This window comes from Palaemon carinicauda, chromosome 37 (assembly GCF_036898095.1).
Source record: "Palaemon carinicauda isolate YSFRI2023 chromosome 37, ASM3689809v2, whole genome shotgun sequence".
NCBI lineage: Eukaryota > Metazoa > Arthropoda > Malacostraca > Decapoda > Palaemonidae > Palaemon > Palaemon carinicauda.
Window position 1 is genome coordinate 70919582 of NC_090761.1, and position 27141 is coordinate 70946722.

At 36.4% G+C, this 27141-nt stretch overlaps 1 protein-coding gene across 4 annotated transcripts in view; it reads left to right on the plus strand.

Moving 5' to 3' along the window:
* Positions 1-1815: 1815 nt before the first annotated feature.
* Positions 1816-27141, plus strand: part of LOC137629780 (uncharacterized) — a 55938-nt gene continuing 30612 nt past the window's right edge. For 3 of the 4 annotated variants that reach the window (XM_068361408.1, XM_068361409.1, XM_068361410.1), the window contains exons 1-7: positions 1816-2053; positions 13883-14199; positions 15958-16380; positions 21318-21524; positions 23049-23341; positions 24059-25056; positions 26650-26759. In XM_068361408.1, the coding sequence (XP_068217509.1) occupies positions 13909-14199; positions 15958-16380; positions 21318-21524; positions 23049-23341; positions 24059-25056; positions 26650-26759 (2322 nt within the window). In that variant the 5' untranslated portion in view covers positions 1816-2053; positions 13883-13908. The remainder of the gene's footprint in view (positions 2054-13882; positions 14200-15957; positions 16381-21317; positions 21525-23048; positions 23342-24058; positions 25057-26649; positions 26760-27141) is intronic. The other variant, XM_068361411.1, reaches the window with a different exon arrangement.

A 27141-nucleotide genomic window follows, 5' to 3' on the forward strand; every position in this document is an offset into this window, starting at 1 on the left:
TAATTTTTCATTACTTCTCTCATAGTTTATTTCCTTATTTCCTTTCCTCACTGGGCTATTATTTCCCTGTGGAGCCCTTGGGCTTATAGCACCCTGCTTTTCCAACTAGGGTTGTAGCTTAGCAAGTAATAATAATAATAATAATAATAATAATAATAATAATAATAATAATAATAATAATAAAAGTTATTAGCTAAACCATATGATCTTGTACATTCACGTCTGCCCCTCAGAGCAGAGGGGGAAGAGGGGGTTCTAACCCCCCCTCCCTGCCCCCCTAGACCCAATCGATCAGTTATTTATAACTATTAACCATTTTAAAGGACTGTTATCTTCAATCGCGCGAGAGGAGGCGACTGCCAATCTATTTTCAAATCACTCCGGGAGACGTCAATATTTGTGATACTGTTTGTGTATTATATTTTTCAATGTTTATACCATTAGCTTTCATATACCATCTTTCCTTATCATATAAATATGCATTTCCATTTGTTTTTAGGCTAAGATTCTCATTTATATGTATCTATTTGTATACATATGATTATGTATATGTATGCGTACATTTTGTATATCTATATCCATATTTACTTTATTTTTTATTTCTACTTAATTGATGATATTATTTTGTTGTATTATTGCCCGAAGAGCTCTGCTCCACATGGGCTTGGACTGAGTCTTTTTTTCTTTTTGTAAATCTTTGAATGTAAATATTTTTTTTGTCCAATAAACATTATTATTATTATTATTATTATTATTATTATTATTATTATTATTATTATATTTACACTCGGAATACTGTAACCTCTTCGAGATTCTGTCTCGTGTAACGTGGAGTGATTCCGTCGTGTCCTGTATCATGCTGTAACGGATGACTTTAAACTCTTGTCCCCTTTTATACCGGGGGAATGTTTCTCCAACTTCCTTGGGCGGTAAATTCTTGGTACGATCATAGCCGCTTTGTCCTCTCTCTCTCTCTCTCTCTCTCTCTCCTCTCTCTCTCTCTCTCTCTCTCTCTCTCTCTCTCTCTCTCTTACTGTACCTTTCTCTTTATTTACAGAACATTTGATATTGAGCGAGTTAATAGTTGAATTTAGAAGTGTCGTGATCGTGCACCTTCCAAAGTTGCACGAGGACTTGTCTTTATATAAATGCATATATATATATATATATATATATATATATATATATATATATATATATATATATATATACATTTGCAATCTAAATAAACATTAAACAATTATTCACGTGAAAAAAAAACATCCAGGCAATTGGACAGGTTAAACGATTTGATCAGTTATTTATTTCCTTATTTCCTTTCCTCACTGGGCTATTTTTCCCTATTGGAGCCCCTGGGCTTATAGCATCTTGCTTTTCCAATTAGGGTTGTAGCTTGGATAGTAATAATAATAATAATAATAACAGTGTGAGATGAGAAGGAAAAAAAAAACGCTGCAAGAGATCTTCTAAGGAGAGTTATGATGATAAATGAGACGTGTGTGTGTGTAAAAATTAGATGACGTTATAATGAACGATGCGACATTAGTGACGTCATCGATGCGTCATAAATACGTCATCGCATTGACAGCTTGTCGCCGCCACGGGCCAATCACGGGCCGGTTTGAAACCCATCAAAGAAAACGGAGCGATTTTATATGAATATATATGATTTTAATCATCGCATTAAAGTATCATTTAATAAATGAATTTTGTAATCGATAGATGAATAGTGTATTTTACTAATAAGGGATTTTAATTAGGATAAATGGCGATTTATTGGCCGTAAAGTCCGAGAAACCGAACCACGGCAAATTCGGCATCTGCGCGGCAGCCATTTTGTATATGTCTCTGGCCTTTGTTGTGTGTGACTGATGTCGTGATATTGTGATGAATTATCGGCGGTTAAAAGCCTTCTAGTGCTTTCAGTGAGTGAACATTTGAAACTACGGAAAATAGCGATTATGGGGATGTGAAAATCTCGTTCCGTAATGGTCTCAAATAGGAGAAAATAAGCCAAGAGTATCGCCTGGTTTTGTAACTTCACATTCGTCGGGTAAGGTCGCTAGAATACGGCTTGTTAGATATATATAAATGTGTAATGTGATGCCTTGCACACCAGGATTGTTGATTATATCGACATTCATGGGCGAATGTGTGGATCTGTGAGGTTAGGAAGTGGTTTTTAATATGAAAAGGCCTTCGAAATAGAGGAAGATACTGATGGTGGCTGTGAGCGCTTTGGAAAAATGGCGACGCACGCTGTGGTTTTGGTCCGATTTCTGCAGTGGCGATATTGCTCTCGCTCCTTTTCCACATCTTGAAGTGTCCAGGACTGTGTTGTGCATTTTACCAACCCATTTACCTCGTTATTTTACCCTCAAATAGCTCGGCGTGGATGGCCGTGAATTCATTTCCCATCTATAGGAACTTTCAAACTGAAATTGCTAGAGCGATAAAAACCTATCTTAAAATCCCGCTCGGGATCGATATAAACCGTTGCATAGGTGGAAGATGAAGGAATAATTTTATTTAACCGGAAATCCGTTTTGGTAGAGCAGTAGCTATCATCGATTCGAAGCTAAAACATCGTAAGAGCTGGCGGGAACAGCCTGGGTTTCGCGCGCTAAAACCAGCCTAGCTCTCTCACACACTCTCTCTCTCTCTCCCCGCGCTCTCTTTTTTGTGGAAAATATTCGTTACTCATTCCCTATTATCCCTTTTTGCATGTCCCCCCTTTTCGTCTCTCTCTCTCTCTCTCTCTCTCTCTCTAAATATAATTGTACTCAGAATAACAAAACGATCAGATAATTTCAGTCGTTACAATTAAAGATTTTGTATCCGAGCAGTCGTTTATTCCCGAATGCTCTGTAAACTTGAAAGGTAAATTCTCTCTCTCTCTCTCTCTCTCTCTCTCTCTCTCTCTCTCTCTCTCTCTCTCTCTCTCTCTCTCTCTCTCTCTCTCTTTCGTCTTTCCTGTAGGCCAGTCCGTCACCCGCCGTATCTTCGGCGATAGTCCGTGAAGAGAGAGAGAGAGAGAGAGAGAGAGAGAGAGAGAGAGAGAGAGAGAGTGAGAGTGAGAGTAATCGATGAATATCTAAACGCTTGGAAACAAGAAAACGAATGTTTGTTTGAGGGGGAAAAAAATTGAAAAATTAATAACCTATTGGTTTCCGTCATCTGCTCCCAGGAAAAGCAATTCACATTATAACATTTCTACGTCAGAATGGTTAAGCCAGATAGATAGATAGATAGATAGATAGATCGGTGTTGCTCCCTTCCTTTAGAGCGAGAAATTCATAAAAAAGCCAATTGAGAGCTGGCATAGCTTAGGCCGTTCGCGCGAAATTTAACTAAAAGCTACAAGTCGTGTTGACGGTGTTGTGTGGGACCAGCGCTACTCTCTTTCTCTCACTCTGCTCTCTCTCTCTCTCTCTCTCTCTCTCTCTCTCTCTCTCTCTCTCTCTCTCTCTCTCTCTCTCTGCTCTCTTTATTGTCGTGTCGGCCTGGTCTCCAACTAGCATGCTTTGATTCGATCAACATTAAACTGCTTTGTAATGAATCACTCGGTTTCTACCTTCGCTATCGTATTGAATTAAAGCTTTTCAGATTTACCTCCACCCCCCCCCCACCCCCCGGGTCCGTGTTTAGTTTTGTATATCGAAAAGACAAAGAAAAACTAATCTTGGTAGAAAAAAAAACGTTCCAGCCTCCCTTGAGTAATTAACCTTGGTTGGGCTGGGTTTAGGTCAGAACGCATTCATTAAAATGTTCCCCAAACGTTTTCTATCACCCCAAACTCCATTTGGTCTGTTATTTATGTTAAACGTTAAACCTAAAGACATTCGAACGTTGTAGATTTTATGGACAGAACGTATTAGTTAAAACTTCCGGCTGGGTTTAGGTCAGAACGCATTCATTAAAATGTTCCCCAAACGTTTTCTATCACCCCAAACTCCATTTGGTCTGTTATTTATGTTAAACGTTAAACCTAAAGACATTCGAACGTTGTAGATTTTATGGACAGACCGTATTAGTTAAAACTTCCTCAAACGTTTCTCTCATACCCAACTCTCTGTGGTCTGTTTCTCGTTAAGCGAAAAGACAAAGAAAAAAACGTTCTTGGATCTGGTCCCAGCCTCCCTCGATAATTAACCTTGGTTGCCCCCGGTTTTAGGACAGAACGCATTAATTAAAATTTCCTCAAACGTTTCAATCGCTACTTACTCTTAGGGTTTAGCTATGCGAGACAAAGGACTGTTGGTCGACTGGATAATTGATTTGTTCCCATAGTCAAACGGTTAGCTATTAATTCCTAGTTATTGAATATTTTACGAGTTTTTAAATGTTTTGGAGTAGATGTATATGACTGGGTGAAATATTTTCATCCTTAAATGAAGTACGTATTCAATGTTTACCTGTTATGATTATGCTTGCTTTTATAAATTATGTTATCAAGTTAAGACAACACCTGATTTAAAACATTTTTCTTAGCTAATAAATTTGTAAAAACGTTTGCTATTTTCTGTCGGCTTCATGGCAAGGGTTGGCTTTCAAATTTGGTTCGCAGACAGAAATAGGAACTTAACACATTCGATTTAAGCTTGTCGCAAGGGTTCAATTTCTTCCAAATATGTGGACAAGCTTGGCGTCTTTATTTATTCATGATTTTTTTTATATATTCATAATTTATTTCTCTTTGTTGTGTATAGTTATTTTATATGAATGGTACAGAAACAAGTTTTGTTGCATATAGTTATTTTATATGAATGGCACAGAAACAAGTTTCTGAAAAGCAGGATACTTTAAGCCCAGCGGCTCCAACAGGGAAAATAGCCCAGTGAGGAAATGAAATAAGGAAAATTATATAAAAAAACAGTAACATGAACATAGATATTTCCTATATAAAATGTAAAAAAAATTACAAAAGAGAAATAAGATAGAATAGTGTGCCCGAGAGTACCCTTAAGCAAGAGAACTCTAATCTGTGGAAGACCCTAATAAAAGCATTTCCTTGGTCGAAAATATATTTCCACGAAGCTCTCAACTCCGTTTTCATTGCCCTCGTGCGTTAATACGATTCGTAGTGTGTGTTACGCCATATTTTCCCTTTTAACGAATATATTCCTTGCTCGGCTGGCAGCTCTTCACTCGCTACCTGGTCGCTGGAACGTCGAATTGATTGATTTATGTAATTGAGTGAGTACAGCGCTGTATTTGCCGTGGCAGTTAATAATTAATAACGAAAAGAATGCGTCGTATCTTATAGAGGTTGTCACACAACATACTTTGTGTGAATAACTGAATATTGAGGAAAAATTCGTGTTGCGTTTATTGAACTCGTGGTGGACTAGTGGCGCAAAGGAAGTGGGCTCGTCCGTATGGGCAATTTTGATCTTGGCTTCGGTCATGCTATTTTTATTTATCCAATGATAGTTTTATAAGTTACCGTTGTGTGTTCGGGTATTTCCGTCACTACTGAATATATATTAGGTATATATTTCTTTAGCACTGAGGTGAATCCGCCTTAAACCTTTAAATCACGTGTACGGATTCGTTACGCCAGCCTTTCGAACGCAGCTGCGGGTCACGTGACTCAAGCTTCCCATGTTTTTCAAATGATTTTTAATTTCGCGAGATTTTTTATCCTTCAGTCGCCAATTTAAGTCTAACCGTGATTCATTAGTGTTGAATTGGTTTCCCCAAATGAAATGCGATTATATTCATCTTTATAAATGCGGGCTTATAAATAGAACATATTGTTTCTTATACGTTTTGTATCCTGTCGCGAAAATAAGGATCGCTAAAAGTTCTGTTGTTTGTTTACCAATACAGTCACTACTGTAGTGTGTTCGTGTACTCGTGGATATGATAGGTGTGGAGATCTGGCGAATAGTATTATTATTATTATTACTATCCAAGCTACAACCCTAATTGGAAAAGCAAGATGCTATAAGCCCAGGGGCTCCAATAGGGAAAAATAGCCCAGCGAGGAAAGGAAATAAGGAAATAAATAAATGAAGAGAACAAATTAACATTAAATCATTCTAAAAAAAAAGTTCTACTCGTGGATATGATAGGTGTGGAGATCTGGCGAATAGTATTATTATTATTATTATTATTACTATCCAAGCTACAACCCTAATTGGAAATGCAAGATGCTATAAGCCCAGGGGCTCCAATAGGGAAAAATAGCCCAGTGAGGAAAGGAAATAAGGAAATAAATAAATGAAGAGAACAAATTAACATTAAATCATTCTAAAAAAAAAAGTAACAACGTCATAACAGATGTCATATATAAACTATTAACAACGTCAGATTATGTTCGCTTACACCTGGATGTTTTTATATCAGAAGTGACTTGAATAATTGATATTTTGTAGTTTACTGCAGTTTTGGCTGTGTTAAGTTTCTGTTCTGTTATACAAGGCGTGGAACTTATTTTTTTTTTGGTAAGTCAAACGTTTGTTGTTGCGATGTTGTTAATAGTTTATATATGACATGTCTGTTTTGACGTTGTTACTGTTTTTAGAATGATTTCTTGTTAATTTGTTCTCTTCATTTATTTATTTCCTTATTTCCTTTCCTCACTGGGCTATTTTCCCTGTTGGAGCCCCTGGGCTTATAGCATCTTGCTTTTCCAACTAGGGTTGTAGCTTGGATAGTAATAATAATAATGTTTGAAAATGTATTGGTGCAGAGGGCATTATGAAGTATTAATAAATAGATACTGGTGGTTATCCAATCATATGTTAATGAAAACAAAAGTTAATTATAACTCGCTATCATATGTGATCGATTTAGTGCTCATATTCCTTAAATTGCTTTAGTAATATTACATAACTAGGATATGCATAAGCCAGTGTTTGAGATACAGAAAGCTGTATTAAGGACTCATCTGCCATTATTTTTATGCAGTTTTAATGTGACAGAATCTACCAGATAGAATTTATATTTATTCTGATTGATACAATTCTATTTGTAGTTAAAGTGGCTATTTTTTGGCCGACTTTTTGCTGTGATGTTATATATATATATATATATATATATATATATATATATTTATATATATATATATATATATGTATATATATATATATGTATGTATATATATATGTATATATATATATATATGTATGTATATATATGTGTATATATATATATATATATATATATATATATATATATATATATATATATATATGGTCATATTACCCGGAAAAAAATTCTTTAAAAAGTGGATCAATTTCCTGTGTTCATATTGTTTACAAACCCATTTAAAATTTTTTTGCCTTTTACTTATAAGTTACAAGAGGAAAAGTTTGATTTGCCTTAAATATATTGACATCTGATTGTTGGTAATCACATTAAATTTTAGTTTGTCAGTAGTAGTTATTTTGATAGGCTATTTTATCTAAATAGGCCTATTTTATAAAGCTTGAAAAGTATCATGTTAACTTAGCCTTGAAGTCTCACACAATAACTATATTGAAATACTATTATCCTTTTTTATATTATTATTATTATTATTATTATTATTATTATCATCACAAGCTAAGCCATAACCCTAGTTGAAAAAGCAAGATGCTATAAGCCCAAGGGCTCCAGCAGTGAAAAATAGCCTGGTGAGGAAAGGAAACAAGGAAATAAACAAACTACAAGTGAAGTGATAAACAATAAAAATAAAGTATTTTTAGGAACAGTAATGGCATTAAATTAGAACTTTCATATATAAAATATAAAAACTTCAAAATCACAAGAGGCTTTGCTGATTATAATTTTGTTGAAATAGTGCATTATCACTGTTTAAATTTGCTTTAAAAAACAATTGACATAAGAAGACAAATGTTTCCTCTCCATATTATAACTTGTAATATAATCCAAGAACTCTCCTTATTGCATTTTGCAATGTAATTCAATACCTTCATATTGCAATTTGCAATATAATTCAAGAATACTCCTTATTGCAATTTGCTATGTAATTCAATAAATTCATATTGCAATTTGCAATATAATTCAAAAACTCTCCTTATTGCAATTTTCAATGTAATTCAATAACACTATATTGCAATTTGTATTGCAATGCAAGAACTCCATATTACAACTTACAATGTAATTCAAGAATTTTCAGTATTGCAATATGCAATGTAATTCAAGAACTTATTGCAATTTGCAATGTAATTCAATATACATATTTCAATTTTCAATGTAATTCAAGAACTCTTCATATTGTAATTTGCAATGTAATTCAAGAATTTTCAATATTGCAATATGCTATGTAATTCAAGAGCTCTTTATTGCAATTTGCAATGTAATTCAAGAACTTGTAGATGCTTCCAAGAGCTATGGTCTAATTCAGTCGCTGTGTGACCTTGAACTAATGAGTGTAGTGAAGGGCCTCTCGGAGTGGGTTACCTAGTATTGCAAGCCATCTGTTTGGGGGGTAAAAACACGTTTGTCTAGTCAGTAAGGATGTTGCAGGGTCACCTTTGAAATTGCACATGCTGGGCAACTTGGCCGTCATCCTTGATGGATGGTGGAGTGCCTCGGTTGGTAAGGTCAAGGACACGTTTTGTTTGATGGGTGCCATTTTTTTTTGGGGGGGGGGGACCAGTTGCCTATAGCATTTGTGAAATTGACCTTAGGTCTTTTTTTTTGTGTGATACATTGAATTTATTGGTCAAAAGTTAAGATACAGTACTGTACGTTCGGAAATTTATGGGTCAGAAGTTGAGGTACAGTACTGTACGTTCGGAAATTTATGGGTCAGAAGTTAAGGTACAGTACTGTACGTTCGGAAATTTATGGGTCAGAAGTTAAGGTACAGTACTGTACGTTCGGGAATTTATGGGTCAGAAGTTAAGGTACAGTACTGGACGTTCGGAAATTTATGGGTCAGAAGTTGAGGTACAGTACTGTGCGTTCGGAAATTTATGGGTCAGAAGTTAAGGTACAGTACTGTACGTTCGGAAATTTATGGGTCAGAAGTTAAGGTACAGTACTGTACGTTCGAAAATTTATGGGTCAGAAGTTAAGGTACAGCTCTGTACGTTCGGAAATTTATGGGTCACAAGTTAAGGTACGGTACTGTACGTTCGGAAATTTATGGGTCAGAAGTTAAGGTACGGTACTGTACGTTCGGAAATTTATGGGTCAGAAGTTAAGGTACGGTACTGTACGTTCGGAAATTTATGGGTCAGAAGTTAAGGTACGGTACTGTACGTTCGGAAATTTATGGGTCAGAAGTTAAGGTACGGTACTGTACGTTCGGAAATTTATGGGTCAGAAGTTAAGGTACGGTACTGTACGTTCGGAAATTTATGGGTCAGAAGTTAAGGTACGGTACTGTACGTTCGGAAATTTATGGGTCAGAAGTTAAGGTACAGTACTGTACGTTCGGAAATTTATGGGTCAGAAGTTAAGGTACAGTACTGTACGTTCGGAAATTTATGGGTCAGAAGTTAAGGTACAGTACTGTATGTTCGGAAATTTATGGGTCGTGGAAGTTAAGGTACATTTCTGTATGTTTGTGAATTTATTGGTTGGAAGTTAAGATAAATTACTGTACATTTGGGAGTATATGGGTCGTGGAAGTTAAGGTACAGTTCTGTACAAATGGGAATTTATGGGTTGGAAGTTAAGGTACATTACTGTACAAATGGGAATTTATGGGTTGGAAGTTAAGGTACTTAACTGTACATTTAGGAATTTATGGTTTAGAAAATAAGATAAATTACTGTACATTCGGATTAAATTTTAGAATGTTAGGTAGTTGCAGAAATTATTATTGAAATTTTATGCCAAAGGATGAAGTCTTACTGTACAGTATTTCATTTATTTGCCTCTGTACAGTATTGTTAAAAGCCATTTAGTTTTTGGTGTAAAGTATGCAATTGATTTTAACCCTCTGAAGAGCTGATCATGTAGCTATATAGAAAACTCATTTAACCTTTTATTGCAGTTTTCAATTTCTTTCTTTGCTTATTCCTTTGTTTTTTATGCTATGAAATGTCAAAATAAGTAGGTCGACATGACTGACATGACGTCATTCCTTACCGTAAAAAATTTGCAGGTCATTTGCCTGATTGCAAGGGGGTTAATGCAGTGGTATTCAATATGCAGAGGTTATGGGTTAATAGAAATATTCTATCATTGTTTTCCAATTTAGTAAAGAGCAATTTATTAGTGCTGGGAGTTAGGTTGCTCAAAGATTAATAGCTGTTTTGTGGCCTTACTCATTCAGTTCCTGTTATTAGTATATACTTAGCTCAAGAAAATCTAAAAGACCAACTGAAGTGATTTATAGTAGCTATTTTTCGAGAGACATTGTCATATAGTTTTTTTTTCATAATTTGGTCGAATGAGATGGTAAGAACGTGACCTTGACTTAAATCGATAAGGTACTTCAATTTATGTTTTTATCAGTTTAGTATTAAAATGATGTTAGCAAGGGAGAATTTAATGAAAGTATTGAAATTTTTTATCTTGGTGCTAAGTAGATTTGGAAGTCTATTTTTTATAAAATCATTTAATGGTTTGAATTTTTTTTTAAAGTTGTATTAGTTTTAATTAGCTAAAATTTAGGAATGATTCTCTTAGCCAAGGGAAAGTTATCAATATTTTAGTTAACACATGAATTGGTAATTTGAATTAAATGAACAATAATTTAGATATGTATCATGGATTCAATTTTCTTGAATTTTTTTAGTGATTTTTGTTATAGTCATCTGTTTGGACTTGATTAAAATGAGATTTATTCTTGAAAAAAAGAGTACTTGGTAGAAATAGAAATTGAGGATTTTCTGTCGTACTTAGATAGCGGCTTATATAACAGATATGAATGCAATGTAATAGAAATTATTTAATGAATTTTAGTGCTTGATGTACAGAAAATACGTACTGTACTGCATTTTCATCTTGCGTACAGCATTAACAAAGAATCGTTATTTAAAATCATTTAGTGCTTGATGCACAGTACATGTGTACTGATTTTCATCTTGCGTACAGCATTAACAAAGAATCGTTATTTAAAATCATTTAGTGCTTGATGCACAGTACATGTGTACTGATTTTCATCTTGCGTACAGCATTAACAAAGAATCGTTATTTAAAATCATTTAGCGCTTGGTGTACAGTACGTACATACTGCATTTCATCTTGCACCGAGCATTAACAAAGAAGCTGAACGCGATATGACCTCTAATGCTAGAAGGTTGCAGAGAATATTCTTATTGGACAGGGGCAATGCTTGGCGCAGGATATTTTCAGATCTCTGGATTTGGTAGCCTATGTGCGCGCACATGCAGAGCCAGTCACACACGCACGCTTCTTTGGCTCGTATCATTTACAGGCGATGCCAGAATTATTTGTTTAATTTCATTCCTTGAATGTATCCATTTTCTTATTTTCTATCAACAATTGTTCTGTTTTAATTGTTTCCCTGAAAAAATAAATTGCCAGTAACCGGGATAACTCGAATCATTTAAGGTAAAATGGGACAGGATATGTAGCACTGGCCTCAACTATTAATAAACCTTAGAACCTCATTCCTCACTGAAGAAAAAAAAAAAATTGTTCCTGAGCATTTTTTTCAAGATAAAATAGCAATCAGTTTAGTTGTATTTTACTTTAAATTAGTCATAATTTGATTAATAATTTTATACAGTAGTCTTATTTTCTATTTTAGGACACTTCCTGTAAGCCCAATTTTCTTGTTTCTGGATCAGTACTTCATATCTATATTCAGTTACTTTATCGTAATGAGTTTGTTATTGGCATTTATCATTTTTTTTTATATGGAGCCAATGTTTGTGTATAGGTTAAGTGATTTTCCTCTCGTTTTATGATAATGTGTTTTATTTTTTTATAATACTGCAAATTAATTAATTATGGAGTTTTTCATTAGTTAGTTTACAATGTTTTATAAGAAATACTGCAAACACAAAAGTACTGTACATTTCAATAGTTTACATTACCGTCGTAGCCTACGTACATCTTTGAACATAAGTTACAATTGACAATAATTTCTTTGAAGCAAACAGGTTTTGTTGTCCCAATCTAAAGTACAGTATATTCTCTTATGAATTTAATTTCATATTCTAGATAGGTTGCCCAGTATATTAGATTTCTTTGTACTGTATGTCTAGACAAAAGGGCAATCTTGAATCGGTTCTGCTTGCAAGATGTTTCTATTGACGATACACGCGCACTAAATATCTCACTAAAGATAGAACGCTGGCACATCGCGTTGCGACTTGTTCACAGTTCTCCAGATAGACTCGCTTACCCTCTTTGTGCGGTGGAAGTAGGATGTATTATTAAGCAGAACTTTGCCTATTTGCATCATTGCATTTTGGGCTGCAATGTCGTCCGATGCCAAGTGCGCATCGAGCTTGCCTGTGATTCGTTCATAAGCTAACCGGGGATATGCCCAGTTAAGCCCAACCAAGCGTTGTTCAATGTTTGTGCGTGTGTTTGTATCCAGCCGTGAGATTATATTTTAAAGCCAGTCAAAACACGGCCCTCCGTGCTGAGGAGAATTTAGCAACAGCCCACTGCTGTTCAAGAAACTTCTTGTTATCATCATTTCCTAAAAAAGGGTTTGTCTTTTTGGCTAATTAGTAAGTACTTGCCACTTCACTGTTAATAATTGACCCTAAAGTGGTGTAGATTAGACGATCGAATAGAAAGATTAATCGGGAGAATGTAAAACATGATCACGTCACACCCCGCATGTGTGAAGTCTGGCCGGTCGGGTCATTTTAAGCGCATGCCAGGCACTGCTGACATTGGTGCCAAGTTGTTTGTTATCAGTTTAGCGGCAGATTTTCACTGGTAGACGTGCAGTGATATAATTGCTGTTATTCATACCAGTTGATATAAGGTGTCGAGGACATATAAAGCATCATAGATACTAATTCAGTGCATTAGATGGGGACATTCCTTTAGAAAACAGAAAATAAATCTACTGAAGAACAGTTTTATATTTACAATATTTCATGCTTTGGAAATTGTAAGTTTTTCTTTGTCAAATTCATCAACATTGTATGGGGCCCAGGGGGGAATTGCAAGCCCATCTTGAACTGACACAGAAATTATACTCGGGTGTCGTAGGGGGTTGAAAGTAACTCTTGGCAGTCCCTAACGGCTTGTAGCCAACCTAGCACCAGCGGTGTATGGTACTCACTGGGCAGCTGTTCAAGAAGTACATGCTCTTTCATAGGTAAACATGTTTGCGTTGTGGAGATCTAGGGGGTAAGTGGGGAAAACTTGGAAAGTTGCCATCTATGGGATCCTATTTATGTTGTTACCAACTCCCTACGCTAATGTCGGAGTGTTAGCCAGAGAAATGGTTTGTAGAATTAATTTGTGGTTTATTTTTGCATTCAGTCCCACATGCTGAGATTTTTTGTCTGTTAGATTATTCATGGATTTAGTTAGATTGAGATGATGTGAATGTATGTTAGTTTTACAATTTCTGATGTGTCATAGTTTTTCTTTTTCAATATTAGTTTGTTTTGTGATCGAGTTGAATATTTTATGGTTATTACTTTAATCTTAGCTTTAATTTTCTAAATTGATTCCATCAAAGCTTAATGCCATTTCTAACATCCGTGATTGTATAAGGCATTGTTACTATAGTATATAGTAATTTTAGTCTTTGGAAGCATTTTAAACATTATAGATAACTCATGACAATACCAGTCTTGTGCCTCATGGCAGTACATTCAAGAATAGGAAATGGAAGTACAGTACTGTATAAAGTAAAAAGACACTGGAAGTTAGCAGAAAATTTTTTCATGAATTTCATCATTTCCAGTCATCGAAACTTCAAATTATTAATCATAAGCATTGTTACTATAGTATATGTTTTGTGTATTTTCAGGACATAACATGTGAGATCACATCGGAATGGGTCCTAAGAACAAGGACCATGGAGGAGGAGGAGGAGGAGGAGGCGGCGGCGGCGGCGGGGGTGGTGGTGGCGGTGGAGGAGGAGGAGGAGGAGGAGGAGGTAGCGGTGGTGGCGGCGGCAGCAATGGCGAAGATACCAGTGAGGCATCTTTCGAGATTTGGCGTCAGAGGATCCTGTCTGCAATTGCGAAGATCAGATCGCAGAAACAACGACCTAATCTTGAGCGTATTACCCAAGCCATGAGGCAGTGGCCGCCGGACGTCGTCATCACCAATTTGCAGGCGCAGGTAAATTGTTTGTTTGATTATCCAATTAAGAGTAATTTCTTGTCCTTCAGCCGATGATAGAGAGCGAAAGTGTCGTAGCGTCACACTAAGATATCGCAGTTCGAGGAGCAGATGGGAAAAATTTTTCGAAACTGATCAGCTGATGATATCGTGGCGGCAAGAAATTTTCTAACTGGTTCAGTAATATCAGTATATTACGTGAATTTAAGAATTCTACAACTACAACAGGATGAACGAAGCTGATTTTTATTACCTCTTGAGGCTTGTTGGACCCAAGATTGTCAAGCAAGAGCACATCCTATTTGCAGCCGACATCTTGTGGGTTTACATCTGACGTCATGCTCCCGGTTTGTGCTCGCTGCTTCCTGTCCAGTCGGGAAGCTAATATCTAGCAATAACATCTCGTGCTTTCCATTCTGGTCAGCTGCTGGCAAAATAAATAAAAGCATAGTGTGATTCCAGCTTTAACTAGTATTGGTGTACTTTAAGAATATACTAGTACAGGTAAATTGTTACTTTAACCCTTTTACCCCCAAAGGACGTACTGGTACGTTTCACAAAAGCCATCCCTTTACCCCCATGGACGTACCGGTACGTCATTGCAAAAAAATGCTATAAAAATTTGTTTTTCATATTTTTTGGTAATTTTTTGAGAAAATTCAGGCATTTTCCAAGAGAATGAGACCAACCTGACCTCTCTATGACAAAAATTAAGGTTGTTAGAGCAATTTAAAAAAAATATACTGCAAAATGTGCTGGGAAAAAAATAACCCCCTGGGGGTTAAGGGTTGGAAATTTCCAGATACCCCCGGGGGTAAAAGGGTTAATGATCCATTTAAGAATAACTATTGGTGTACTTGAGAATTTACAAGTACAGGGGAAATTGTTTCTTTAATGAGCCAGTTAAGAATAATTATGGGTGCACAAGTAAATTGTTGGTTTAATGAGCCAGTTAAGAATAATTATTGGTGCACAAGTAAATTGTTGGTTTAATGACCCAGTTAAGAATAACTAGTGGTGCTTGAGTATAAGAATAACTATTGGTGTACAATTGCCAGACACAAAATATGTAGTCAGTAATTTCTCTTCTTATTGCTTTTGGTAAAAACTAGATCTATTTCAAATATTAAAATCTTTTTAGCATCAGTCATAATCTTTCAACTCTGTAAGGTAGAGCTACAGTGTAATTCTTTAGTTGACATTAGGGAATTGTATTATTTATTAAAACTAGCATCACTCTTGAATTAAAATTACTTCAGAGTTCCTAAGACTTTTTCAAGTTCAAGGACATAGTTTTCAATATCTTAGTTATATTTAATCATATTTTAGTTTTATTCAGCAATATTTCTTCCCAATTAGCATTTGGGTTTGGCAATAGTTTTATCAATGTAAACTAAGTCGGTTTTTGTAAATGTTTTAGAAAGCTTGTCCTTTAATCATTGGTGTTAAAATGTATTCTGAAAGTCCTCTGCAGAAAATAACTTAGGACAATACCAGCCTTGTGCTGCATGGTAGTACATTCAAGAATGGGAAATGGAAGTACTGTATAAAGTAAAAAAGACATTGTGGAAGTTAGCAGAATTTTTATTTTATGAATTTCATCATTTGCAGTCATCAAAACTTCCAATTATTCATTATAGTTTTTCTCGTGGTCTTTGGTTCCTTTTAGAAATAGTCTTACAGTCTTACTTCATGTGTTAGGTGGCCTTTACCCCTTTCAATTAAATGAGAGCTACAGGATTATTGTTTTCTTATCAGGTTGATGCTGGTGCTGTTCTTTATCTTGAAAAAAGGGGCATTGAATCGTATGCCGATCCCAGTAACCCTCCTATGCGCATCGGACGAGTGAGCACCAGAGCGCCCACTGCTAGTTCACGGGCAGCGGACTTGGTGGGAAAAGTGGTCCGAGCAGTTAGGGAGCTCATGGGCGACAACTCGGAAGGAGCCACCATTAAGGAGGTCCTGGGTAAACTAGATGGACAACTTGGTAACTGCGAAGACAAGGCTAATCTCGTTCGACACGCTATCAAGAGAGCCATCCAGCGGGGATTCTTGAAGCAAGATAACCAGAATAAGCTATCTCTGGGCACAGAAGCCCCCAAGAAAAGGAACGGTGGTCGGCCCTCTTTCGTCGACGCGCCGCATGAACCTGCGCCTACTCCCCCTAGTGCTGTTTTACAGGTAAGGATTTGAAAGGTTTCTAGTGTGTTAGGTTGTAGTGGTAGCATTTGATATCTTTATCGTCTTTATAAGGTTATCTCTTTAAAAGGTTGAGGTTTTACTATCTTGATTTTCACAAACTGATGGTTTCAGCTGAGTGCTACTGAAAAAACGCTGTTAGTCGTCGTCTACTTTTTATTGTGATCCATTGATCTATCATTTTATAGTAGATCAAAGAAGATGAATGGACTGTAATTGTATTGATTTTTTAGTTCTAACTACCTGAAGGATTAAAGATTATACTCCATTGCTTAGCATTTTGGTTTGGCAGTGCAGTTTAATCTGTTTTTTATGATACTGTATGTAAAAGATATGAATGTTACAAGTGGTTTTAGGAGACATGCACTTTTCATATTCATATATTTTCGACACATATGTAGGACAAAAAACATCCCAAAGGGAATTACTGTATCTTTTTTTCAGCTTATTATATACAGCATACGGTATAGTCATAGAAATTTGAAGTACATTGTGCAGGTATTGCTTATTCATGTCGTAAGTTCCATTTTCTTCAGCACATGCATTACAACAATGTAAAAAGATTTGCTCTTGTTCAGACTTAAGTAATTTTATTTTATTTTATTTATTTATTTTTTTTTTATATCAAAATTAAAAACTATTAAGCATATTGAAAAGTTATTTCTAAGTTTTCAAGAGCTTAGCGAGTTTAATACTGTATATAAAAGTTTATTAAGAGCTTAGTAAGTTAAATATAGGTTATCAAGTTAAATATAGAACTCTTTTATCTTCAACGAAAAACTTTTAAAAGTCCACAAACATTGACATCCATTAGAACAAGAGATTTTACTTTGTCTAAACAAAAAGATTGAATTATATTTAATGAATGAAAGTGTAGGAACTGTTATGATGTGGGCAATATAGATGTAACTTGCAACGCACAACACTCAAGTATTGTAAAGTGAATCCTTCATGGCCCAATTTTAGAGATCAATATATGGATAACTTAAGTCATTATTATTCAAAGATAAATAATAAGACATTGGCCAACTCAAGGAGAGCTTGTTACAGTATACAGCAGTGTTAACATATTAAGATCATGTACTTATACTTATTCAAGAAGTGTATGCTTTTGAAACAAGTTTAATACATGTTTATGTAAAAAGCATCTTCAGATCAGACCATGTGATAGCTTTTTACAAACAGAATCTAATCATGAAGGAATTAAGGTTTCTTTTTTCACATTTTAAAACTTTTAGCATTGATTTTCATGAGTCATTGAAGATAGAGAAACTTTTTATCGGCCTTGTTTGTGATTGAGTGAGACTTTGCCATATTGATTTCATTGATTTACCGGCGGTAATGATTAATTTATGACCATGGGTGGTCGCCTGTTTCACCGTGGACATTTTTAATGGTGGGTAGTTTTTTCTTTCAACTGATTTTGCCATCCAAAATTTGATCATGATTGATTTATGGTAATGAACAGTGGCATTCAGAGAATAGTCAGGAAGATTTTTGCACTTCACATTGATTCTCCTGCATGTTTTACACAATAGCTGTGGTGGAGGTATTGATTGACATTGCCCTTAAACTGTTGATCACAAGTGTTGAGAAGAGGCGATATTGACTCGCAGAAAAGTAGTAAGACTCTGTCTTTGGTGGGGGGAGGACATAATTTTTATTCGCTCGGGAGAGAAGTGATCTTGTGTGTTAAGAGGCGTGGTTAGGAATTGTTCTTGTTGTGTAGATAGTTCTTTGAAGGTAGAGCGATGGTAATTGCGTTAGTGTTTAGAGAGCTTGCTTTAATTTTGTAATAACGTGTATTTTAATTTAAAATGAAGTACAGCCTTACATATCAAGTAAAGTCATTGTGATGGATGGTCAGTGGTTTGCCCAAGTGTTTTGACATTTCCAAATCCCCCATGTGTAATTGAGAGTTACCTGAATTGCTTTTGTTCTGTCTGCCTCGTCCTCGGATGCTTCTCGAGAGTTTTGCTGCAAAAGTTCTTCATGCGCAAAACATTGTTTTTGGCTGACAGTGATTTGCGCTCTCTCTCTCTCTCTCTCTCTCTCTCTCTCTCTCTCTCTCTCTCTCTCTCTCTCTCTCTCTCTCTCTCTCTCTCTCTCTTTTTCATTTTTTTTTTTCTTTTTTTTTTTTTTTTTTTGAAGAACAGATCTTACTCTTTGACATTCTATATATAGGTCAGAGCGCTAACTACTTTTGTAATTTCTAAGTAGGCTAACTACCTGTTGTATTTTACAAGTCCAGCATCTCTGTTTGGTAGTCATTCCATATCAGTAAAGTTTGCCATTTTTGTTGTTTAGTTTCTTATCTAATCTCTTAAGATAGCTTTTTCCGGTTTGGTTCTATTATTGGAAGGAAAAAGTTTAGTTCATTACAGTACTCTGAAATATACAGCATGTTTCTTTTGTTAAATTACATTTAGCATAATAGGTTATTAGGTTTAGCACCTCACTCAAGGTAATTTATGCAATTATTCACAAAGATTTTTGGTTTTAAAAGATTTTTGTTTTATGTCAGCTCCTTGATAGTTAGCTACTAGAAATATTTGTGAAAGACTACTCATCGAAAGTAAAGTTATTTCTTATTACCGACACAATAAAAATGGTTGGGAAACGAATTCCCAGTGTCAGGTTTTGAGATAAGAATTATCAGTGTAACAGCTCAGATAATGATGCAAACAGTCGGTAGTGTCGGACCTGTTTAAAAGTGGACCTGTGGTGTTCAGTACAGCATTGATGTTCGAAGGTTGCATTACTGTACAAGTGAGCATTGAACAGTATGTACCCCGTAAAATTCAGCATTCATTGCAGCCTGCTTAATATTCTATGAAATGGGGTTCCTAACATTATTTATTCAGTTGATGTCTCATGAAAAGCTCTCCAGGTTTTACTGCGATAAAGGCTCATTATTTATGAAAGAAAAACGTCCATGTGGTGGCAAGCAAAACCAAGTAAACATTTAATGAATGCATTGTGATTTAATTTTAGAAAAAAAATGAGATTAATTATAAACAAGAGAAAAACAATAAAGTTTTAATAGACTGTATTAAAAATATAAATGACTTCATACAGTATAAGTGATCGAAGTTCTGTGATTTGGGGGTCATCAGTAATATGTTGAAGAGTGAGATGGTGAAGAGATTGAAGTGATATCGGAGGAGTAAGAAACGGTAGTGGACCGACTGGTGTTAATAATGCAAAGGTGGTATTTAGAACTGGATTAATATTGCCTAGTTGCAGTTGAGTGAGTTTGGACTTGTCTCTTTTGCGTACCTCTTCCATCTCCTTCCCTCTCTGCCACTCCCCTGTGGAATTGACATCCAAAATGGTCTTGATGGAAAGTGAGAATCTAATGTATTTTTTTAATTCATAATACAGCTATGTTTTAATTTAAGGATTTACATACCTCAATACCTTTACCTGTAGTCTTTGTGAATATATTTGTTCTTGAAGGTCTGAATAGTTAGTATAATTATCTCTTGTGAAAATGTGATTCTGGTGTATTATGTGAAAGTTTGAATCTTTTCATTAAGAAGATGGTTTTTGTGGTTAATGTTTTAGTAATGTGAAATGGTTTTTTTAATGATTAAATTATTTGATATCTTAAGATTAATTACGTACTTTACTTGAATTTGAGCCACCAGGTTTCAATAATGAATGAAGTTCAATTGCAGCTATTGCCAGTTGTACATTATTAGGGCATTTCTGAGTGAATAGGATTTACTCTTAAGAGGATTACTATCTGATGCAAAATATACAGTATTGTATTAAGTTCATGGTTGAAGATCTTCAAAATTAAATATATACTGTATCTCTCACTATCTTTTGTTAGTTTTCTTGCTTGAGAGTACACTCAGGCACACTATCCCATCTTATTTCTCTTCCTCTTGTTTTGTTAAAGTTTGTATAAGAAATATTTATTTTAATGTTACTGTTCTTAAAATGTTTTATTTTTCCTTGTTCCTTTCCTCACTGGGCTACTTTCCCTGTTGGAGCCCCTGGGCTTATAGTATCTTGCTTTCCAGCAGGGGTTGTAGCTTAGTAAGTAATAATAATAATTGCATAGGTCTCTCTCTCTCTCTCTCTCTCTCTCTCTCTCTCTCTCTCTCTCTCTCTCGTTAACTTACCGAGCACTGTACTCCATGCCATTAGGATTATCAGTTTAATATTTTTTATTGTTTAATATTCCTTTTAGGATAAAATATAGTACAGTACAGCTTTCAAAATAACTGTACTTTGGCATCAAGAAGGCTATAATACCATGTACATGCACCTTACCATAACCGATTTGATGAGATAGTTATCCAACCTGTTGATGCAAGTCCCAGATTTTTCGTTAGCTTTGGTAATTTTTCTCGGCATTATCTGGTGAAACATTCACACGAGTAAATGTCATTCGCTTGTGTTAAGTTTACTTCAATTATACATGAGTGTGCTAGAGACTGGGTATTGATTTATAGCGTCTTTGCCCGTGATGCTTCACTCGTCGTTGTTTTCTTTGTGATTATTTGTAACTGTTTGTCCTGTTGCTTGGTATTTGTTTGTTTTTTCTTGGGTAATCGGCAAGGGGTTACCCTAGTCCTTTTGTTGTTTATTCTGTAATATCCGTACACTTGGAATACTTGATACGTTACTGCACATTAGATTAATCAAAGGTAAAGAATGGGAGATGTACAGGTTACAATTTATAAGTGTTTTTTTTTTCTAATTGGAACTTTTATTGTTTCATGTAATTCTCTCTCTCTCTCTCTCTCTCTCTCTCTCTCTCTCTCTCTCTCTCTCTCTCTCTCTCTCTCTCTCTCTCTCTCCTCTCTCTCTCTCTCTCTCTCTCTCCTCTCTCTCTCTCTCTCTCTCTCTCTCTCTCACATTGATTTGAACATGTCTTTCTTAATTTTTTTTTTTTTAACTTTCAGCAAAATACAACTATGCCTATATGTTGCGAGTGCCTGGGAACAGAGAAAAGTGTTGAGGGCGGTTTTGTACATTGCCCTACATGTGGTGCTTCGGTACACCCCAAGTGCTTACGCCTTGACCCGGCAGCCTCTGTCAGATTGCAAAAACACAGCTGGACGTGTGCCGACTGCAAGAGTTGCCTTGCCTGCCAGAAAACGGGGTCGGAGGTGAGATATCCGCTCTTGTGTTTTAGGTGGTTTCTCCTTAAGGCCGGTTTACATGGGGATAGTTCGCTTGTACCAGTGACTAGCAGCAAGTAAACTTTCCAGGATAGTAAGCCTTTTCCTGGGGGGTAGTAATCATTTGTACAAGGGTGGTTTGCTGATGCCAGTAAACTGGTACCGGTGAACTATTTTCATGTTAACTGGCCTTTAGCATCAGGGGTAGTAGTAAATTTTAATTAATTTTATACTAAATAGATATTTTAAAAACTTTAGAATATAAATTTTTCCTGCAAGTTTATACAGTACTGGTACTGTATTTGTTTTGTACTTTTGTATCTTTTATAGTTATGATATTTGTAATCATTATTATAGATATTTTAGATATTTTAAAGGGTTGGGTCTTTTGGGGTTATATCAGGCTATCCTGCTAAATTTTAAGATATTTTGTTATAATTTTTAAGAGTCTACATTAATCACAGTATTGTCTATATGGAGTATAGTTAAAAAGTGTTTTAAACTCTTGGCAATTTGTTATATTGCAGTTTTGCAGCAAGCTAATTCTTGGCAATATAACTAGGTAAATTGTTTATTGAAACTTCAATATTGCATTCAACAATTGTTGCAAATCTATACTAAAATATTGGCTCCCCTTTTTTCAGGTTAGCATGTCTTTTATGCAGTCGTATATACAATTCAGTACAATTATTATAGATTATGTAAATGAGAAAGCCCGAGTCATTTTGTATAGTGAAAGGGCTTGCCAGAAGGATTTTAGCTCAAATGAGAGAGAGGATCGTTGGAACAGAGTTTCAAGTTGGGGAAGTAGGACAGAGGGGTGGGATGACGTTAAAGGAAATTAATTGGTGACAGGTGACATCATGAAGTTGTGTTTTCGGGTGAAAGTACACCATGGAGAACTAATATTTGGGAGGTAGGGATTTCTCATCTACTACCCGTTTTGCTCCAATTTAAATTGTTGGTTCAAAGAGGTGCAATGTCATTGATGTGTGAGTGAGTGGTGGTACCCAGTTACCCTGTATACCCCCCTCCACCCTCACACTAACTATAGTCCATTTCTTTTAGCAAGGCAGATTTGCACCGACTCGCAGCGGTGCCCTTTTAGCTCGGAAAAGTTTCCTGCTCGCTGATTGGTTGGACAAGATAGTTCTAACCAATCAGCGATCAGGAAACTTTTCCGAGCTAAAAGGGCACTGCTGCGAGTCGGTGCAAATCTGCCTCGCTAAAAGAAATGGACTATAGTGGTTGGTCGGTAGCCACCTCGCATTAAAGTCTAGTCTTCCAGCTTTGTCGAAAGATAATCCCTATTAAAAGCTAAAGCTTTGTACATTAGGAAAAATAGGAAAATTACTTCCAAATTTTTTATTTTAAAGACTAGGAAGCAATTAAGACAGAGTACTGTTGACTGTAGTGGGTTAAATAGGCTACTTACTCACTAGTGGCTTCACCAAATTGCATTGAAAGGAAAGCAAGGCCTCAAATATTCATTATTTATTTATGTTTTTGTAGGTGTTGGGCAGCCTTATCTTGTGCAGTACCTGCGACAATGGTTATCACGCAAGCTGTGTTACACCCCAGTTGGAGCAACGGCCGACCAGTAGTTGGACCTGTCCGAATTGTATGAACAATAGCGTCGGTAATAGAAGTAATACCGCGTCTCCGACATGTAGTGTACACAGTGAAGGCGGAATGAACCACTCAAATAGTAGTAATAGAAAAGGACGAGGCAGGTCACGAAAGGGGCCTGTGGAGTCGAGTAGAAAAAGACTCTATAGTTCTTCGTCGTCAAGTTCGCGGTCAAGGTAATTGTATTTTACATTTTCAAAATTTAAGGTTGTGCCACTTAATGGCTTTGAAGAGGTTAACCCTTTTACCCCCAAAGGACGTACTGGTACGTTTCACAAAAGCCATCCCTTTACCCCCATGGACGTACCGGTACGTCCTTGTAAAAAAAATGCTATAAAAATTAGTTCATATTTTTTGATAATTTTTTGAGAAAATTCAGGCATTTTCCAAGAGAATGAGACCAACCTGACCTCTCTATGACAAAAATTAAGGCTGTTAGAGCAATTTAAATAAAATATACTGCAAAATGTGCTTGGAAAAAAATAACCCCCTGGGGGTTAAGGGTGGGAAATTTCCAAATACCCCGGGGGTAAAAGGGTTAACATGTGAAATTATGCAGTTTTTTTTTTTGTAGTCAAAGGTTTCTTATAGTTCTATAAGGAATTGGTAGTTGAACTTCAAGTAGATGAAGTACTCTTTTAGAACATTTTGTCTGCATTCATATTGAATGGAAATTCAAGCTGAGAATTTATATCCACAGAAGTACTATTTGTGAAACTTGTAAAATTGATATGAGAAATTTTCATTGTTTTTTCTTTTTTTAGATTAGTATGCTCAGTGTTAGATTTTTGTAATTTAGGGAGAATATTTTTTAATACTGTAGATGAACAAGACATCCAAATCTCAAATTCTGCCATCAGTTGTTAACAAACGTCCTAACCAATGCATTACAGATCAGCCTCCCGGAAGCGTAAACCTAGTGAGAGTGACCAGCAGAAAGAAGTGCCGAGTTCTTCCGATGAAAGTGACGGTATGCATGGCCACCCTGGTTCTTCAAAGAAAATCTCTAATGACAAGCTTTCCAGGGAGAAGGCTAAGTTTTTTAAAAGAAGTTTTGGGGACAAGGGGAAGATGAGATTAGCTAAGGGTACGATACGGGTTGAATCACACACAAATGCGGGTAGTTCGACAGGTAGTCTGATAAGGACGAGTGAGAGTGCTTTGGGGGTACAAGGGAAGCGTGTGGATGCTGCCAGTGACCTTAGTACTAGTGGGCCAGATTCAACAACAGACACAAGTAGCAGTGATGAATCGGGGGCAGATGTGACGGGTTGTAAAAAGGGCTTAAATTTTAACCATTCAGTTTTACATCATGGCCAGGATACTGTAGACAACTCGGGGGACAAATTACCAAATAGAAAGTCTGAATCCTTAAGTGAAGACTCTGGGAGTGGGACACCACACGAGGAACGTAGCTCGTCATCGACCAATTCCTCGAGTACCATGTTAGCTTCGGGTCACCTCAGAGGACTGTTTGACGGTCTCAGCCACCTTTATACTCCGTATGATTCCCGTAAAAGACCATTACATGAGAGGCCAAAACATAAAGGTCATAAGAGGACCTCATCAAGAGAAGGGGACTTGCCTCCATTTGAGACGAGTAGTATAGAGGGAGTTGACGTAGTATGCGAAGGTGGACAGGTCTTCAGAGATGGCGGTGAGTGTAGTGGTGTCGTAAACCGGTTAGGAGGGACCACGGGATTATGGTCGCCGTGGGCACCCCACAAGTGGCCCAGTACTGGTGCTTGTGCGGCCCCCCCAACTGCAGTAGTGGGAGCCATTCCTTTGGCAGCCAATACAAGTGGCGGTGGCAGCCAGGCTCAGGCAACGGACGGACGCAAATGGCGCAAGATGAGGCCCGAGGGCTGCAGCAGCCACACTGGGGGTCAGGGTAAGGCACTCTGTGGACCGTGATGCTGTGCTGCCACCTTCCCGCATCACACTCTTTATCTCACCCTTCGTCCCTCCTTCCCTCTCTGTACAGTATGATGTAACTTGCTTATGCTTCTTTACTGCTGCTGCTGCTAATTGTTGCTAACTTAATCTGCTCATGCATGGCTCTAACCATCTTGAAAGTAATCCTCCTTACATATATTTAGCTTTTCCTTTTTGAGTTTATTCACACATACAACACATGCACTTGAGTAGAGCATATTGTTGTACTTTCTTAGAAGAGATTGTCCCCTCATTATTTAAATGACTCTAGAAGAAAATGTTTAGTAAATTTGACCTATGTGGATCATGCACTGTATAAAAAAAAAATTTATTTGAAGTACTGTACTGTATTGCTAAAAATTATTTTTGTCTTAAATCTTCAGTTCACTTGAAAGAGGGCTCAACCTTGACAAAGTCGTTTGAAACATGCATGAGGACGTGAAAAAAAAAATTGCATGGAGTTCATGTTCATATTAAGGAATGAATGACCAATAATTGCATGATTTGCATATGTGTAGTGTTGTACTTGATCAGGGTTTCAGAATGCAGTATTTTATATATACCTCAAATGAGACCTCGAGTTTATTTGTTTTTTGTTTTTGTGTTTTATTTTTAAAGCTTCTGATATTTCCTTTCCTCTGGTTGTAGCATTACGTATTGGCAGTTTCTTCAACGGTTACCACGAGAGTTGCCCCGGCTTTCCTTAGCTTACCGTTTGGCCAGTTTCTAGAAGAGGGGGTTTGTCTCGGCACCTCACCCTCAGATCACCCACAATTTGGGGATGGCTGACAGGAAGCTTGTCCCGTCTTGTTATGGGAAGAGGAAACTCCAGTACTATCGGTTAAAACACATCGGCTAATCATGGGACTCCACTACAAAAGAGTATTAGGTCCTAAAATAAACCCGCAAAATTTTACATTTGAGCGACATCTCAAGACTAAAGCAAATAAAATGTAAACTGGTATATAGCTTCTCATCCCCTCAAGTTGTAGGGGAATATTGGGGCTAGAGGCGGTGTGCTTTTCCCTTTTTAGTGATCGGGATGAGGTTGCTGTGGGATTCTGGGTTCTGTGGTCATAATGATGGTTGTTTTTTTTTTATTGTTGATTTGCTGTTTATTAATTAATAAAGATAATAAAAAGTACAGTTGACTGGTGTTTAGTACTGTTTTACTAATGCAAATAAAAAACCTCTGTTGGTTCTTCTGCCTTTAATAACTTAATGTCACGGATAAACTTCAATAAATGTTGCTAGCTCCTTAGAATTCACGCTGTACAGTAATTGCAATATTAATGTTTAGTCTCTCCCTTGAATCAGATTCCATTTTGATATGGATATAGTCATGAAATACTTTTATGTTCACTTTTCAATTTAAAATTCAATTAAAAGGCTATTGTATCAAGTAGTAAAATTCAATTAAAAGGCTATTGTATCAAGTAGTAAAATTCAATAAAAGGCTATTGTATCAAGTAGTACTAATGTTCTTGATAACCAGTTGGCTTAATAGACACAGGGGTGAACGTTGACAAGTTACTCTCCTCGTCTACAGTGGAGTCCAAGAGCGTAACGGAGAAGAAGATCCAGAGGATGGTTCGACCCCCGGGAGTCACAGAGAGGGACCTGGAGATGTTCAAGAAGGCTCAGGAACAAGCGTCGTTGGTTAGTATTTTTTTTGTTTATAGTATGAAACTTTTTTTAGTCGCTGCTTATTAGTAACCAACAGTTGAAAAGGGAGTGTTGTTTTTTCCCGTCTGTCTCTATGCGTAAAATAGAGAATGGATGCCTGTGAAGGTTTTGAGTTAATGTTCATAGGTGACAGTAATTCAGCTTTAGAAATTGTTCAAAGGTGAAGGAAGCAGACGGTTTGAAAGTATATAAGAGTTTATTTCTTGACGGTTAGACTCTGAGTAAGGTACAAGTCATTTTGCTTACAACTCTTTACTGCAAGTTTAAGCTTCAGTCACACATCTTTTGAGCTTGCATCTCATGATAATGCCTTCTCAAAGTGCTCTTAAAGTTTTAAGGTTCACAATGGAACCCA